The sequence below is a fragment of the Bos grunniens genome, chromosome 21, assembly GCF_055505025.1.
Source record: "Bos grunniens cultivar Pamir isolate PY7600 chromosome 21, Bosgru_T2T1.0, whole genome shotgun sequence".
NCBI classification, from domain to species: domain Eukaryota; kingdom Metazoa; phylum Chordata; class Mammalia; order Artiodactyla; family Bovidae; genus Bos; species Bos grunniens.
In genome coordinates, this window is record NC_141185.1 from 11647086 (window position 1) to 11660150 (window position 13065).

Consider the following 13065-nt stretch of genomic DNA (forward strand, 5'->3'; position numbering starts at 1 on the left):
AAAGTGCCTGAAGAATTATGGACGGAGGGTTGTAACATTGTACAGGAGGCAGTGATCAAGACCATCCTCAAGAAAAACAAAAGCAAAAAGGCAAAATGGTTGTCTGAGGAGACCTTACAAATAGCTGAGAAAAGAAGAGAAGCAAAAGGCAAAGGAGAAAAGGAAAGATATCCTCATTTGAATGTAGAGTTCCAAAGAACAGCAAGGAGAGATAAGAAAGCTTTCCTCAAGATGACAAAGAAAGATAAGAAAGCTTTCCTCAGGTAGAATGTCTGATTAAATCTAAAAACCAACTTCTAGAACAAATAAGAAAACAGCATGTCTGCAAAATACAAGGCTGATATACAAAAATCAACAGTATTCTTTTTTTTTTTAATTTTTATTATTATTTTTTTTTACTTTACAATATTGTATTGGTTTTGCCATACATCAACATGCATCTGCCATGGGTGTACACGTGTTCCCCATCCTGAACCCCCCTCCCACCTCCCTCCCCAATCAACAGTATTCTTAAGCTCCAGCAACAAAAAACTAGAAAGCAAAATTTAAACTTACAATTCCATCCACAATGCCAAGAAACATAATATACTAGAAATAAATCTAACAAAAGACTTCCTTGAACTCTATACTTGAGACTACCAAAACTACTGAGAAGAAAAGTAAAGACTAAATAAACCAATCATGAGAAGACTCATAAAGTTTAGATGGCAATTTTCCAAATTGATCTACAGATCAGTGATAATTAACACAATTCTAACTAAAATTTCAGGCTTTTTAGAAATTGACAAACTGATTCTAAACTTTGTATCAAAATGCAGAAGGCCTCAACTGGCCAAAGCAACTTAAAATAATAAGTTTGAGAACTGACCCTACCTGAGTTTAAGAATTACTACACAGTGTTCAAGGCAGTTTAGAATGCCCAGAAAGACAAACATAAAAATCAGTGGAATGAAATAGTGAGTCCCTAAGCAGAGACACACACACACATATACACACCTATGAACAACTGATTAAAAAAACAAAAAAGGTGCTAAAGCAATTCAATGGGGAAAAGCCAGCTTTCCACAAATGGTGCTAGAATAACTGCTTAGTCAGAAAAAATACACAAAAGTAACTTGGAATGATTCACAGACCTAAATGTAAAACCTAAAACTAAAATTCCTAGAAAAAAACAGGAAAAAGTCTTTATAATTTGGGGATAGACTAAGGGCTTCCTCTGGTGACTCAAAAGGTAAAAGCGTCTGCCTGCAATGCAGGAGACCTGGGTTCAATCCCTGGGTTGAAAAGATCCCCTGGAGAAGGAAATGGCAACCCACTCCAGTATTCTTGCCTGGAGAATCCCATGGATGGAGGAGCCTGATAGACTACAGTCCATGAGGTCGCAACGAGTTGGACATGACTGAATGACTTCACTTTCACTTTCAAAGGATTCTTGGGTACAAAAAAAGCATGAACTATGCTAAGAGAAAACACGGATATAAGTTGCACTTGATCAATATTAAAAATATCTCAGTCGTATCCAACTCTTTGCAACCCCATGGACTGTAGCCTGTCAGGCTCCTCCGTCCATGGGATTTTCCAGGCAAGAGTGCTGGAGTGGATTGCTATTTCCTTCTCCAGGGGATCTTCCCAACCCAGGAAACGAACCCAGGTCTCCCGCATTGCAGGCAGACACTTTACCGTCTGAGCCACCAGGGAAACCCCTTCAAAAGATACCATTAAGTAAATGAAAAAAGAAGCACAGACTCTAAGAAAATATTCATAAAATGTGTATCTGACAAAGGAATTGTATTCAGAGTTTATGAAGAACTCTTACAACTTGATAATAAAAAGAGAAACAACCCACTTTAAAATCTGAAAATAGACTTCATCAACTAAGATATAAGGATGGCCAATACACAAAGGCAAAGATGCTCAGCCTCATTAGGCATCAGGGATATACAATCTGAAATTGCAATGAAATACCATTACACCCTCACTCTAACAAGCATTACAGAGGATATGAGGTAACTGAAGTTCTCCACCACAGTCAGTGGGGGTGTAAAATGGTGCAGTTACTTTGCAAAACAGTCTCTGTTTTTAAGTTAAGCATACTTTAACATATGATCCGTGCATTCAACTCCTAGGTTATTTTCCCAAAGAAATCCAAGTATACATCCACTCAGAGACTTCTTCACTGATATTCCCAAGCTAGAAGTAACCCAAATGTCCATTAAGGAAGGGATATAACACATGGTAAGTGACTTTCCAGGTGGCGCTAGTGGTAAGGAACCTGCCTGCCAATGCAGGAGATGTAAGAGATGCGGGTTTGATCCCTGGGTCGGAAGATCACCTGGAGAAGGGAAAGGCAATCCACTTCAGTATTCTTGCCTGGAGAATCCCATGGACAGAAGAGCCTGGTGGGCTATAGATGGGGTCACCAAGAGTTGGACACAACTGAAGCGACTTAGCATGCATGCAAAAACATGGTGGTATATCCATAGTCTGGCTACTATTTAGAAATAAAAAGGAGTGATCTCTTCATATACACAACAACGTAGAAGAATCTCAAAAGAATTATGCTGATGGAGAGAAGCATGACCCACAAAGTACTAATAAATGATTCAGTTCATTAGTTGTAGATCACAAAGGGGCACAACAAAATTTTTGAGGGAACAGCAATGTTTGGTATTTTATATGCTGGTTTCATGGATATGTCCATGTCAAAATTCACCAAATTGTACACATTAAGCATTTGCAGTTAATCATAAGTCAATATACTTCAAGAAGGTATTTTTTAAAAGGCTTTCAAATGTAGTTTTTCTTCCAGTTCATGAAAGAACATATTTCAAAAGATTAGGACTCTTCTTTAGTTATTTATAGAGAAAGTAAAAGTAGCGTGATACTGAAATAATTTACTAAGTTTAATAACAGCACAGTTAATACTGGTCAGAAAGAAGTAGGTGTGTATGCATGTGAACACATACCATTTCCAAAAGAAGTAGTTCTTCTCTTTCTTTCTCTTGATCCAACAAATCTTTCTCATAAAACTTTTTCTGAAACTAAGTTTAAAGTTTAAAATGAAATTGTGAAACAGTAATGATGAGTCTCTGCCAATTTTTAAAGATTCCTTTCCACACAAGGTAAAGGGAGTATACTTACAGCATCCATGGACATTTCCATTCTGTCCAACTCTAACACGGTCTGCAAAGAAAATGTTTTAAAATAATTCAACAGCAATTAAATCGACTACTCATTTCTCAAAAAGATTCCTTTTCTAGACAGAGGTTCAAAGAAGAGATTTCTCCACTATGTGAAAGGCTAAATTAAAAAACCTTTAAAGTTCTTCTTAACTCTGTGCTGACTTTTAATCAGCCACTATACATTAATACCAGGATTTCCCTGGTGGGTCAGATGGTAAAGCGTCTGCCTACAATGTGGGAGACCCGGCTTGAATCCCTGGGTGGGGAAGATCCCCTGGAGAAGGAAATGGCAACCCACTCCACTACTCTTGCCTGGAAAATCCCATGGGTGGAGGAACCTGGTAGGCTACAGTCCATGGGGCTACAGAGTCGGACACAACTGAGCTACTTCACTTCACATATTAATACCAGGATCAATTTAAACTTTAAAAGTTTTTAACCTTAAGAAAAGCAGGTCTACAGGATTCTTTTAAATACTAAATACATGCAATTTAACTATTTTCTAATAACTCCCTGTGCCACTCTTTCCTGAATGTTCAGAAATATAATTTTTGAAATTAAAAAAATCTTTTGGCTAAATACATATGAAGCTGGCTACCATTTGGTTTAATATTCTTGGTTCCTTTCCACAGAAACTTTTGATCCTTATGACATTCTAATGAATAGAAAATACTTTGCTCTGAAAGCATTCTCTTAATTTATGTCTTTCAGAATACACTGTCTGAAATAAATTATTTCAATCAAACACTGGCCCATCTAATCCAGGGTTCTATCTCTGACAGAAGACAGTACTTCTTTATAGGAATAACTCTGATGGTCAAGATATAAGTACATTTATTCACATGCCCAAAGCTATCGATTGCAAACATAGTATTTATTTGGTTTTATTTTTATGCTGAAATTTATGAAAATGTTGCAATTCACACCATGAAATATCCCTTTTAAATGAAATGATTTTTCATCTTAAAAAAACTGACCAGACTAAGCTATTTCATTTTTATTGCAAGGCTTTGAATAGCTTCCTGAGGGGTTCCCACACCAATACGTCAGTCTGATAAACATTATAGTACAGAATTTTTAGGAGACAGAATGACTTCCTCATGTGCAATGTTCTTAAAATAACTGTAGTCCTGAATAATCCATTCAGTAATCTATTTAATTATAGCATTTTGCCCCAATTTAATGGGATCAGCTTGAGTTATCTCTTCAGTTTATAAATACTCTCAAAAAAGTAACTGGAACTTGCCTGGTGGGTAGGGGTTAAGAATCCCCCTCTGGATGCACGGGACACAAGTTCAGTCTCCGGTCAGGAAACTAAGATCCCACATGCTGCTGGGCGACTAAGCCCACACACCACAGGGGAGATCTTACACGGGCAACTAAGACCCGATGCAGCCAAATTAACTAATTATTTTAAAAAGTAACTGTCTCACGTTTACTATTTTGAAAGTTAACACCATTGCCTATACTTCTGTAATTAAATGGTAAAGACAGAAATATCTGGTAAAAACAAATGTATGTATATCTATGTTTTTAGATTTAGATGTATGTCCAGATTCTGAGTATCTCTGATTATTTCAGTTAATGAAAGGAGAATTTACATTTCAGTAAAATAAAATTATACTAATTAATACTAAGTTATCAAATCACTTTTTAAAAAAGCTTCTTATGCAACATCGCAAGGGTCTCTAGAAAAAAGAAAAGAAAATAAAAGGGTTCTCCTTCCCCTACCCCCCATCACTGACACCAAGTTGCTGATAACATTAATAAATTCATTTCTCTCACTACAAATAAAGGCTCAAAAACTATGTATCCTGAATTCCACATTCAGATTCATAGAAATAACAACTTGACTTAATCTCATAAAAACATTAGGTAAATGTTTGGCAAAAAAGGTTTTAAAGATTGTAAAGTATTTTCAAGTTTGACTTCACTAACCCAAATGTTTACTGTTTCAGTGTTAAACACTGCCAAACAATCCATATAAGATCACAGGCTTAAAAAAACCTAACAAAAAAGCCATAAAACACAATGTTACATAGTTGAAAAGGGGCAGTTCAGTTCAGTTGCTCAGTTGTGTCTGACTCTTTGTGACCCCATGAATAGCAGCACGCCAGGCCTCCCTGCCTATCACCAACTCCCGGAGTTCACCCAGACTCACGTCCATCGAGTCAGTGATACCATCCAGCCATCTCATCCTCTGTCGTCCCCTTCTCCTCCTGCCCCCAATCCCTCCCAGCATCAGGGTCTTTTCCAATGAGTCAACTCTTTGCATGAGGTGGCCAAAGTATCGGAGTTTCAGCTTTAGCATCAGTCCTTCCAAAGAACACCCAGAACTGATCTCCTTTAGAATGGACTGGTTGGATCTCCTTGCAGTCCAAGGGACTCTCAAGAGTCTTCTCCTACACCACAGTTCAAAAACATCAATTCTTCGGCGCTCAGCTTTCTTCACAGTCCAACTCTCACATCCATACATGACCACAGGAAAAACCATAGCCTTGACTAGACAGACCTTTGTTGGCAAAGTAATGTCTCTGCTTTTGAATATGCTATCTAGGTTGGACATAACTTTCCTTCCAAGGAGTAAGCGTCTTTAAATTTCATGGCTGCAGTCACCATCTGCAGTGATTTTGGAGCCCAAAAAAATAAAGTCTGACACTGTTTCCACTGTTTCCCCATCTATTTCCCATGAAGTGAAAAGGGGTAAGGGGTCTCCATTCCAGCCCTGAAGCTGCCACTTACTAATAAGATCTTAAGCTGATACCTAACATTTCTAGGTCCAGAGCTTCTGCAAAGTCAAACAGGTCACTGAAGGCCCTTCTAATCCTTTCATGGCTAAGTTCCTAGCTAGCTGGCTATGCCAGGTCTCAGCTGTGGGATGTGGGTAGTTCCCTGACAGGAAATGAACCCAGGCCCCCTGCATTGGGAGCGTGGATTCTTGGCCACTGGACCACCAGGGAAGTCCCAGGGCTAAGTTTCTATCAAAGGTGACTTTACCAACAAAGTCTTACCAATTATAATCACTTATAAATAGTCTGTGAGTGAAACATTCATTATTAGCTGAAAAGTATTTACAGAGTACCTAAAATGCAAGCTCTCTCTCATAGAGCTTATATTACCAATAATAAAAGCTTAATGTTTCAGCGCCCCCTGTGCTTAGTCACTCAGTCGTGTCCGACTCTTTCTGACCCCATGGACTACAGCCCACAAGGCTCCTCTGTCCATGGGGATTCTTCAGGCAAGAATATTGGAATGGGTTGACATGCCCTTCTCTAGGGGATCTTCCCAAGCTGGAGATCGAACCCAGGTCTCCCATAGTGCAGGTAGATTCTTTACCAGCTGAGCCACCAGGTAAATGCTTTCTAGAAGGAACTTCCCTCTTCAGTTAGAGCACACATCCACCAAATCCTTACTACTCTAGCAATGATTTAAATATTTTAACATACTACTGGTAGCCCATCAAGTTAAAATAGTGAAGCTATGATTCAGTTCAGTTCAGTTGCTCAGTAGTGTCCGACTCTCTGTGACCCCATGAATCGCAGAGTGCCAGGCCTCCCCGTCCATCACCAACTCCTGGAATTCACTCAAACTCACGTCCATCGAGTCAGTGATGCCATCCAGCCATCTCATCCTCTGTCGTCCCCTTCTCCTCCTGCCCCCAATCCCTCCCAGCATCAGAGTCTTTTCCAGTGAGTCAACTCTTCCCATGAGGTGGCCAAAGTACTGGATGCTTTAGCATCATTCCTTCCAAAGAAATCCCAGGGCTGATCTTCAGAATGGACTGGTTGGATCTCCTTGCAGTCCAAGGGACTCTCAAGAGTCTTCTCCAACACCACAGTTCAAAAGCATCAATTCTTCGGTGCTCAGCTTTCTTCACAGTCCAACTCTTGCATCCATACACGACCACTGGAAAAACCATAGCCTTGACTAGAAGGACCTTTGTTGGCAAAGTAATGTCTCTGCTTTTTAATATGCTATCTAGGTTGGTCACAGCTTTCCTTCCAAGGAGTAAGCCCATCTTAACCCAAGAAAGACAAATGCCATTGCAAGAGGGATACTTACTCTTTTTACAATAGCCAGAACATCTTTATCTTTTTCTTGACAGAGGAGTTTTCTCACACACATTTCCAACTGCTGAAGTAGATGCTTATCTGCAGGAATCTTCAGAGTAGATTTCACTTTGGGCAACAAGTAGCAAAGTTTCATTCTATAATAAATTAAAAAGCATTAACCTGTGAGTGAGTTTAATAACCTGGAATAATAGTCACAAGAATTTGAAAGAAAATTCAAGCTTTAGCTAGCTTGAGAGTTTATTATGCAGTAAATATCTATGGAGGGCACATGAGTCAAGCACTCATTACTTTGGGTGCTGAGACATTGCAGTGCATAAAATCAACACAATTCTCTGCTTCCTCACAGAGCTTTCATTCTAGTCCACAGGTAGGGAGAGAGGATAAACAAATGAATAAGCGTTAGTCGCTCAGTCGTGGCTGATTCTCTGCGACCCCACGGACTGTAGCCCGTCAGGCTCCTCTGCCCATGGGATTCTCCAGGCAAGAATTCTGGAGTGGGCTGTCATTTCCTTCTCTAACAAATGAGTAAAATGTCCATCAAACAGCGTAAGTGCTGCAGAAAACAATAAAGCAAGGAAAGAAGGTGAAGGAGTACCAGAGGAGGGGGGTTACAAGTTTCAAACATGTGGTCAGAGAGGGTTTCTGTGAAGCTTTCACTGAAAAAATGACATTTAAGCAAAGACTTAAAGTAAACTGGGGACTAACCCATGTGAATATCTAGAGAAGACTGTTATAGTAAGAGCGAATGCCCTATGAGGGGAGCTTGCCTTAGGAGTTGCCCCAAATTAACAAATTGGCCCAAGCTGGCTAGAGTGGTGAGAACAGAGCAAAAACAAATTTAGCTAGAGGCCTCAGTATGGAAATAGGAGGTCAGATCATCCAGGGCCTTGCAACTACAGATTGGAAACTGGTTTTATTTTGAGAGCAATGAGAAGCCATGGAGGGTTCTGCACATACAAGCAATAAATGCTGGAGAGGGTGTGGAGAAAAGGGAACCCTCTTACACTGTTGGTGGGAATGCAAACTAGTACAGCCACTATGGAGAACAGTGTGGAGATTCCTTAAAAAACTGGAAATAGAACTGCCTTATGATCCAGCAATCCCACTGCTGGGCATATGCACTGAGGAAACCAGAAGGGAAAGAGACACGTGTATCCCAATGTTCATCGCAGCACTGTTTATAATAGCCAGGACATGGAAGCAACCTAGATGTCCATCAGCAGATGAATGGATAAGAAAGCTATGGTACATATACACAATGGAGTATTACTCAGCCATTAAAAAGAATACATTTGAATCAGTTCTAATGAGGTGGATGAAACTGGAGCCTATTATACAGAGTGAAGTAAGCCAGAAAGAAAAACACCAATACAGTATACTAACGCATATATATGGAATTTAGAAAGATGGTAACAATAACCCTGTGTACGAGACAGCAAAAGAGACACTGATGTACAGAACAGCCTTATGGACTCTGTGGGAGAGGGAGAGGGTGGGAAGATTTGGGAGAATGGCATTGAAACATGTATAATATCATGTATGAAACGAGTCGCCAGTCCAGGTTCGATGCACGATACTGGATGCTTGGGGCTGGTGCACTGGGACGACCCAGAGGGATGGTATGGGGAGGGAGGAGGGAGGAGGGTTCAGGATGGGGAACACATGTATACCTGTGGTGGATTCATTTCGATATTTGGCAAAACCAATACAATATTGTAAAGTTTAAAAATAAAATAAAACTAAAAATAAATAAAGGAGCTTGTAATGAAAAAAAAAAAAAAGATTCAACTTAACATTTGGGAAGTATTATCTGGTTACTGTGTTGAGATTAGACTGTAGGTGGACAAGGACAGAAGGGATAGGATAGGGGAGGCTCTTTCAGTAATCCAGGCCAGAATCCAGTAATTCAGTAATCCAGTAAGATGATGGTGGCACCACCATCACTCTGGTTCTTGAACCAGAGAAGCAGCAGTGAGGCGGTGGGAAGTGGCTTGCATCTGAATATTTTATACAAGCAGGAGGATGTGCTGAGGGCCTGGAGGTGGAATGACAAAAAGGAGGTCAAGGCTCTGACCTGAGCAAGTGGCAAGACAAAATGGTTATTTACTGAGATGGAGAAGATGGCAGAAAGAGCAAGTGTGGATGAGGAAGGTGGGGCTTAACTGGATAGATTAACTCTGAGGAGCCTGTTAGGTAGTTGATGGAAATGCAGTGGGCAGTTGCCTTGATGAACCTTCTGTCCAGGGTGGATGCCCATGCTGGAGATGTGCTGTCAGGAATCTTCAGAGCATAGATGCTATGTCAACCAGGAGCCCGGAGAATTACCCAGGCAGCAAATGCAGTTTGAGAAGGAGAGATAAGAGGAGAGTTTCTATGGCACCCCCATGGTCCAGATGGGCTGATAAGGAACCAACAAGCAAACTGAAGAATTCCAGACAGGTAAGAGGAAATCCAGGAGAGTTAAAAAAACAAACAAAAAACCAACCTACCAACGGAACAAACAAACAACCTTCTAGGAAAAAGTGGTGCAGGAAATGTTCTATTTACTAAGCTAAAATTCTATTGCTTTGTCAGGGCTGTTGTCTAATTTGTGGCTGCTGTATTCATTCATTCATTTGTCTCAGCACTCTCCAGATACTATTTTTTTATTTCTATGCCAAAGCTTGAGACAACTAAGTCCCACTCCTGGAGTTCTCAGGATGCTTTCTCAGCTGAGCTTCAGTACAGGATTCCTCATATACAAGAAAATTTGCTTTTTATTTAACCAAAAAGGCAAAAGATGTTTCTTCCCCAGAATTTTCACCTCTGTACATAGCAATAATAGTCTCACACTTATTCAGGACTCACCACAGATACTGCTAAGCATGGTGGTGATGCTTTTTCTAGTTAAGAGGTCCCAATTACCCCAAAGAGAATTGTTTTCATTTCTGGCAGCTGAAGAGAAAGCTCCTCTGAATACCAATAGTCTTTTTCTAGCCTTGATATTGTCCAGACTCGATGAATTTAAATTTTCAACATTCACTTAAGGAAAAGCAGAAACAATCAGCAGTCCATGCACACTTCATTCTTTATAACCCAAGGCACATCTAGAAAACCTACATTCAACAGAAGCTACCCAAGCCTTAGCAATTATTTAACTCGATGAGAATCCTGGGCCCAGGAGATTAGGAAGATTTTGAAATTAAGGGCCACACTTTTCAGGTAAGCTAAACTCTGCATGTACACTATCTCAGGTATTTATTCCTCAGAACACCCCCATGAATTAAGTACCAAGGAAACTGATGCACAGAGAGGTTCTGTAATTTGCCTGGACGCGCAGCTGGTATAGAGGTCAGGAAGTGTGGCTCCAGCTGCTCTCCTTCTAACCTGCATGATCCTGCCTCTCTCGCCTGTGGCGGCCTCCATTCTATCCGGCCATCTCTACAGAGCTGGGCGAAGGCTTTGGCATCCAAGAGTACATGATGTAGCTGGACCCATTTTTTTTGGCTGGCAGCTGCCCAGGCAGGAGAGTCAAAACCAAGACACAGATGATCTCTTACTCAACAAAACCACCAAGACTCACAGAGCAATATTCATCTTCATTTGGTTTTTGAATTGACAGGTTGCTTTCTCTTAGAGTCAATGCTATGCTGCTAGTCACACTGACTTGAGTAGAGATGATTTCATTCCCTTTCAAATAATTTTTGGGAACTGTCTGATAAGGGATAATTCATCACGTTGGAATCTGCTTTTCTAGAATCACAACTTCAATTTGCAAAAGGTTTACAATGTGGTTGAATCCATTAACTATTTACCAAGAGATAAATTCTAAAGAACTGCCATCAGGGTCTTTCAATCTACTTAAAATCACTTTAATTTAAATCTCAAGTCAAGGAAACCTTAGCTCTTGTTTATACAGCACAGGAAAGATGCTGCTGCTGCTGCTGCTGCTAAGTCGCTTCAGTCGTGGCCGACTCTGTGCGACCCCATAGACAGTAGCCCACCAGGCTCCCCTGTCCCTGGGATTCTCCAGGCAAGAACACTGGAGTGGATTGCCATTTCCTTCTCCAATGCATGAAGGTGGAAAGTGAAAGTGAAGTCCCTCAGTCGTGTCCGACTGTAGCGACCCCATGGACTGCAGCCTACCAGGCTCCTCCATCCATGGGATTTTCCAGGCAAGATGCACAAAATACTAAAGCCAATGCTATTATGTTTTCTGTATTTTCTCTACAAAATAAAACCAATATCTAGATTTGTTCCTCCTAAATAATGCTCATAACATTCTCAGGCTGAACTCTTCAACATCTTTTGACAAATCTTGGTATATGTCTTTCTCAACAACTATGCTATTAGTCTATGCTTATTGCCTGGCCAATTCTTCCTGTTAAAAAGTGTTAAATGATTACCCGTTGCCTACAATGCACATCAGTTGTTTATAAAAGATGCACATATGTCACACAGCATGGAACGAGCATGAAGCGTGGCTGGCATGTGAATACTCAGCAGGGAGCTCTGCAGTCCTGTTCAGGAAGTCTTGACTCTGACTGTGTCTCCTACGGATGTGAGTTCCTCAAACGTGGAACACCGACATAGAGCACAAACACAGAAACCTCATGGCTGACAGTTTAAAATTCTCTTTAAATCAGTATGCAATGTACAAATAACTCAAACCCTGTGTGTGTATGTGTGTGTGTGTTTCATGCCACTGAATTGTACAAAATGGTTAAAATGGCATTATGCTATGTATGTTTTACCACTACTTTTTTTTAAAAAATTAATATGCTTATTTGGGGAGAAAAAAAAGCAAAATACAATTTATTCAGTTTTTTCAATTTCCAAGCAAGCCATTTTCAGTCCTGTTTCATTTAACTTCACAGTTAATTAATCAAATCCAATTACCATTTACTGGATTTCAAAACTGTGAGAGCGCTGAACGAAGGAGAAAGAAAAGAAAAAGACTTGGAAACAGCCCTGCTGAGTAAATGGGCTTATAAAAATGGACAGATCTCCAAGCCAACTTTGAACTATTTTTTTCTCTAGGCTTAAAAGATAGATAAGTTAATCATATCTACTCAATCTTCTCCTGGTATCAGTGTGTGTATCCACATGGCTGGAGAAGCCTGCCAGTCTGGCTGTGACTACAGCTGTCAACCCAATAAACTAAAGGCCTCAGACAGTGTTAAAAAATCACACTTTCAAGTCCTACTGAGGCTCAATTAAGACCACCAAGAATTTCAAAATGAGTACAAGTTCTTGATTATTTTCAAGACTAAGAAAACACTTTTGAATAGCTCAGTTTCTTATTCATGAATAAGATACATTAAAAAAAATACAATTTTTTCAAATATATTCTTGGATTAGTATCCTACCTTACATTTGCTACTGGATCATGTGTCAGTTCAATAGCAGGTAGAAAGAAATATTTACAGAAAAATGATTTGGAAAAGATCTCTATAATAAATTCACAGGTATCCAAAAATCGGAGTCTGTTCCAATAACTTTTTCCTTGGCCCAGTTCTAGAAACAACAACAAAAAAGTTTTGTGTTTTAATTTTTCCTACATAAAACGTCCCGTGACAAAAATCACAAAGCCCATGACAGTTTTTTTATACCCACAATTTGCTTAGCAAAAACAAGAGATAAGGGGAAAAAAATCATATTATATACCCCTGAATTAATGAAAGCATAAAAAACAGAAAGAAATTTATTAAATATTACATTTAATTCAATAAGCATTTATTAAATATTAAAGGAACATATTTACTATTTTTTGATTACCTGCTATGTACTAAGTACTGATACATATTATCTCATTAAATCCTGAAAGCCCA

At 39.6% G+C, this 13065-nt stretch overlaps 1 protein-coding gene across 2 annotated transcripts in view; it reads right to left on the bottom strand.

Moving 5' to 3' along the window:
• Window positions 1-13065, bottom strand: part of PPP4R4 (protein phosphatase 4 regulatory subunit 4) — a 103955-nt gene that overhangs the window by 16197 nt on the left and 74693 nt on the right. For both annotated transcript variants that reach the window (XM_086363107.1, XM_086363106.1), the window contains exons 16-19: window positions 12604-12751; window positions 7245-7389; window positions 3142-3183; window positions 2967-3041 (exon numbers count right to left, since the gene is read on the bottom strand). In XM_086363107.1, coding sequence (XP_086219233.1) covers window positions 2967-3041; window positions 3142-3183; window positions 7245-7389; window positions 12604-12751 — 410 coding nt within the window. The remainder of the gene's footprint in view (window positions 1-2966; window positions 3042-3141; window positions 3184-7244; window positions 7390-12603; window positions 12752-13065) is intronic.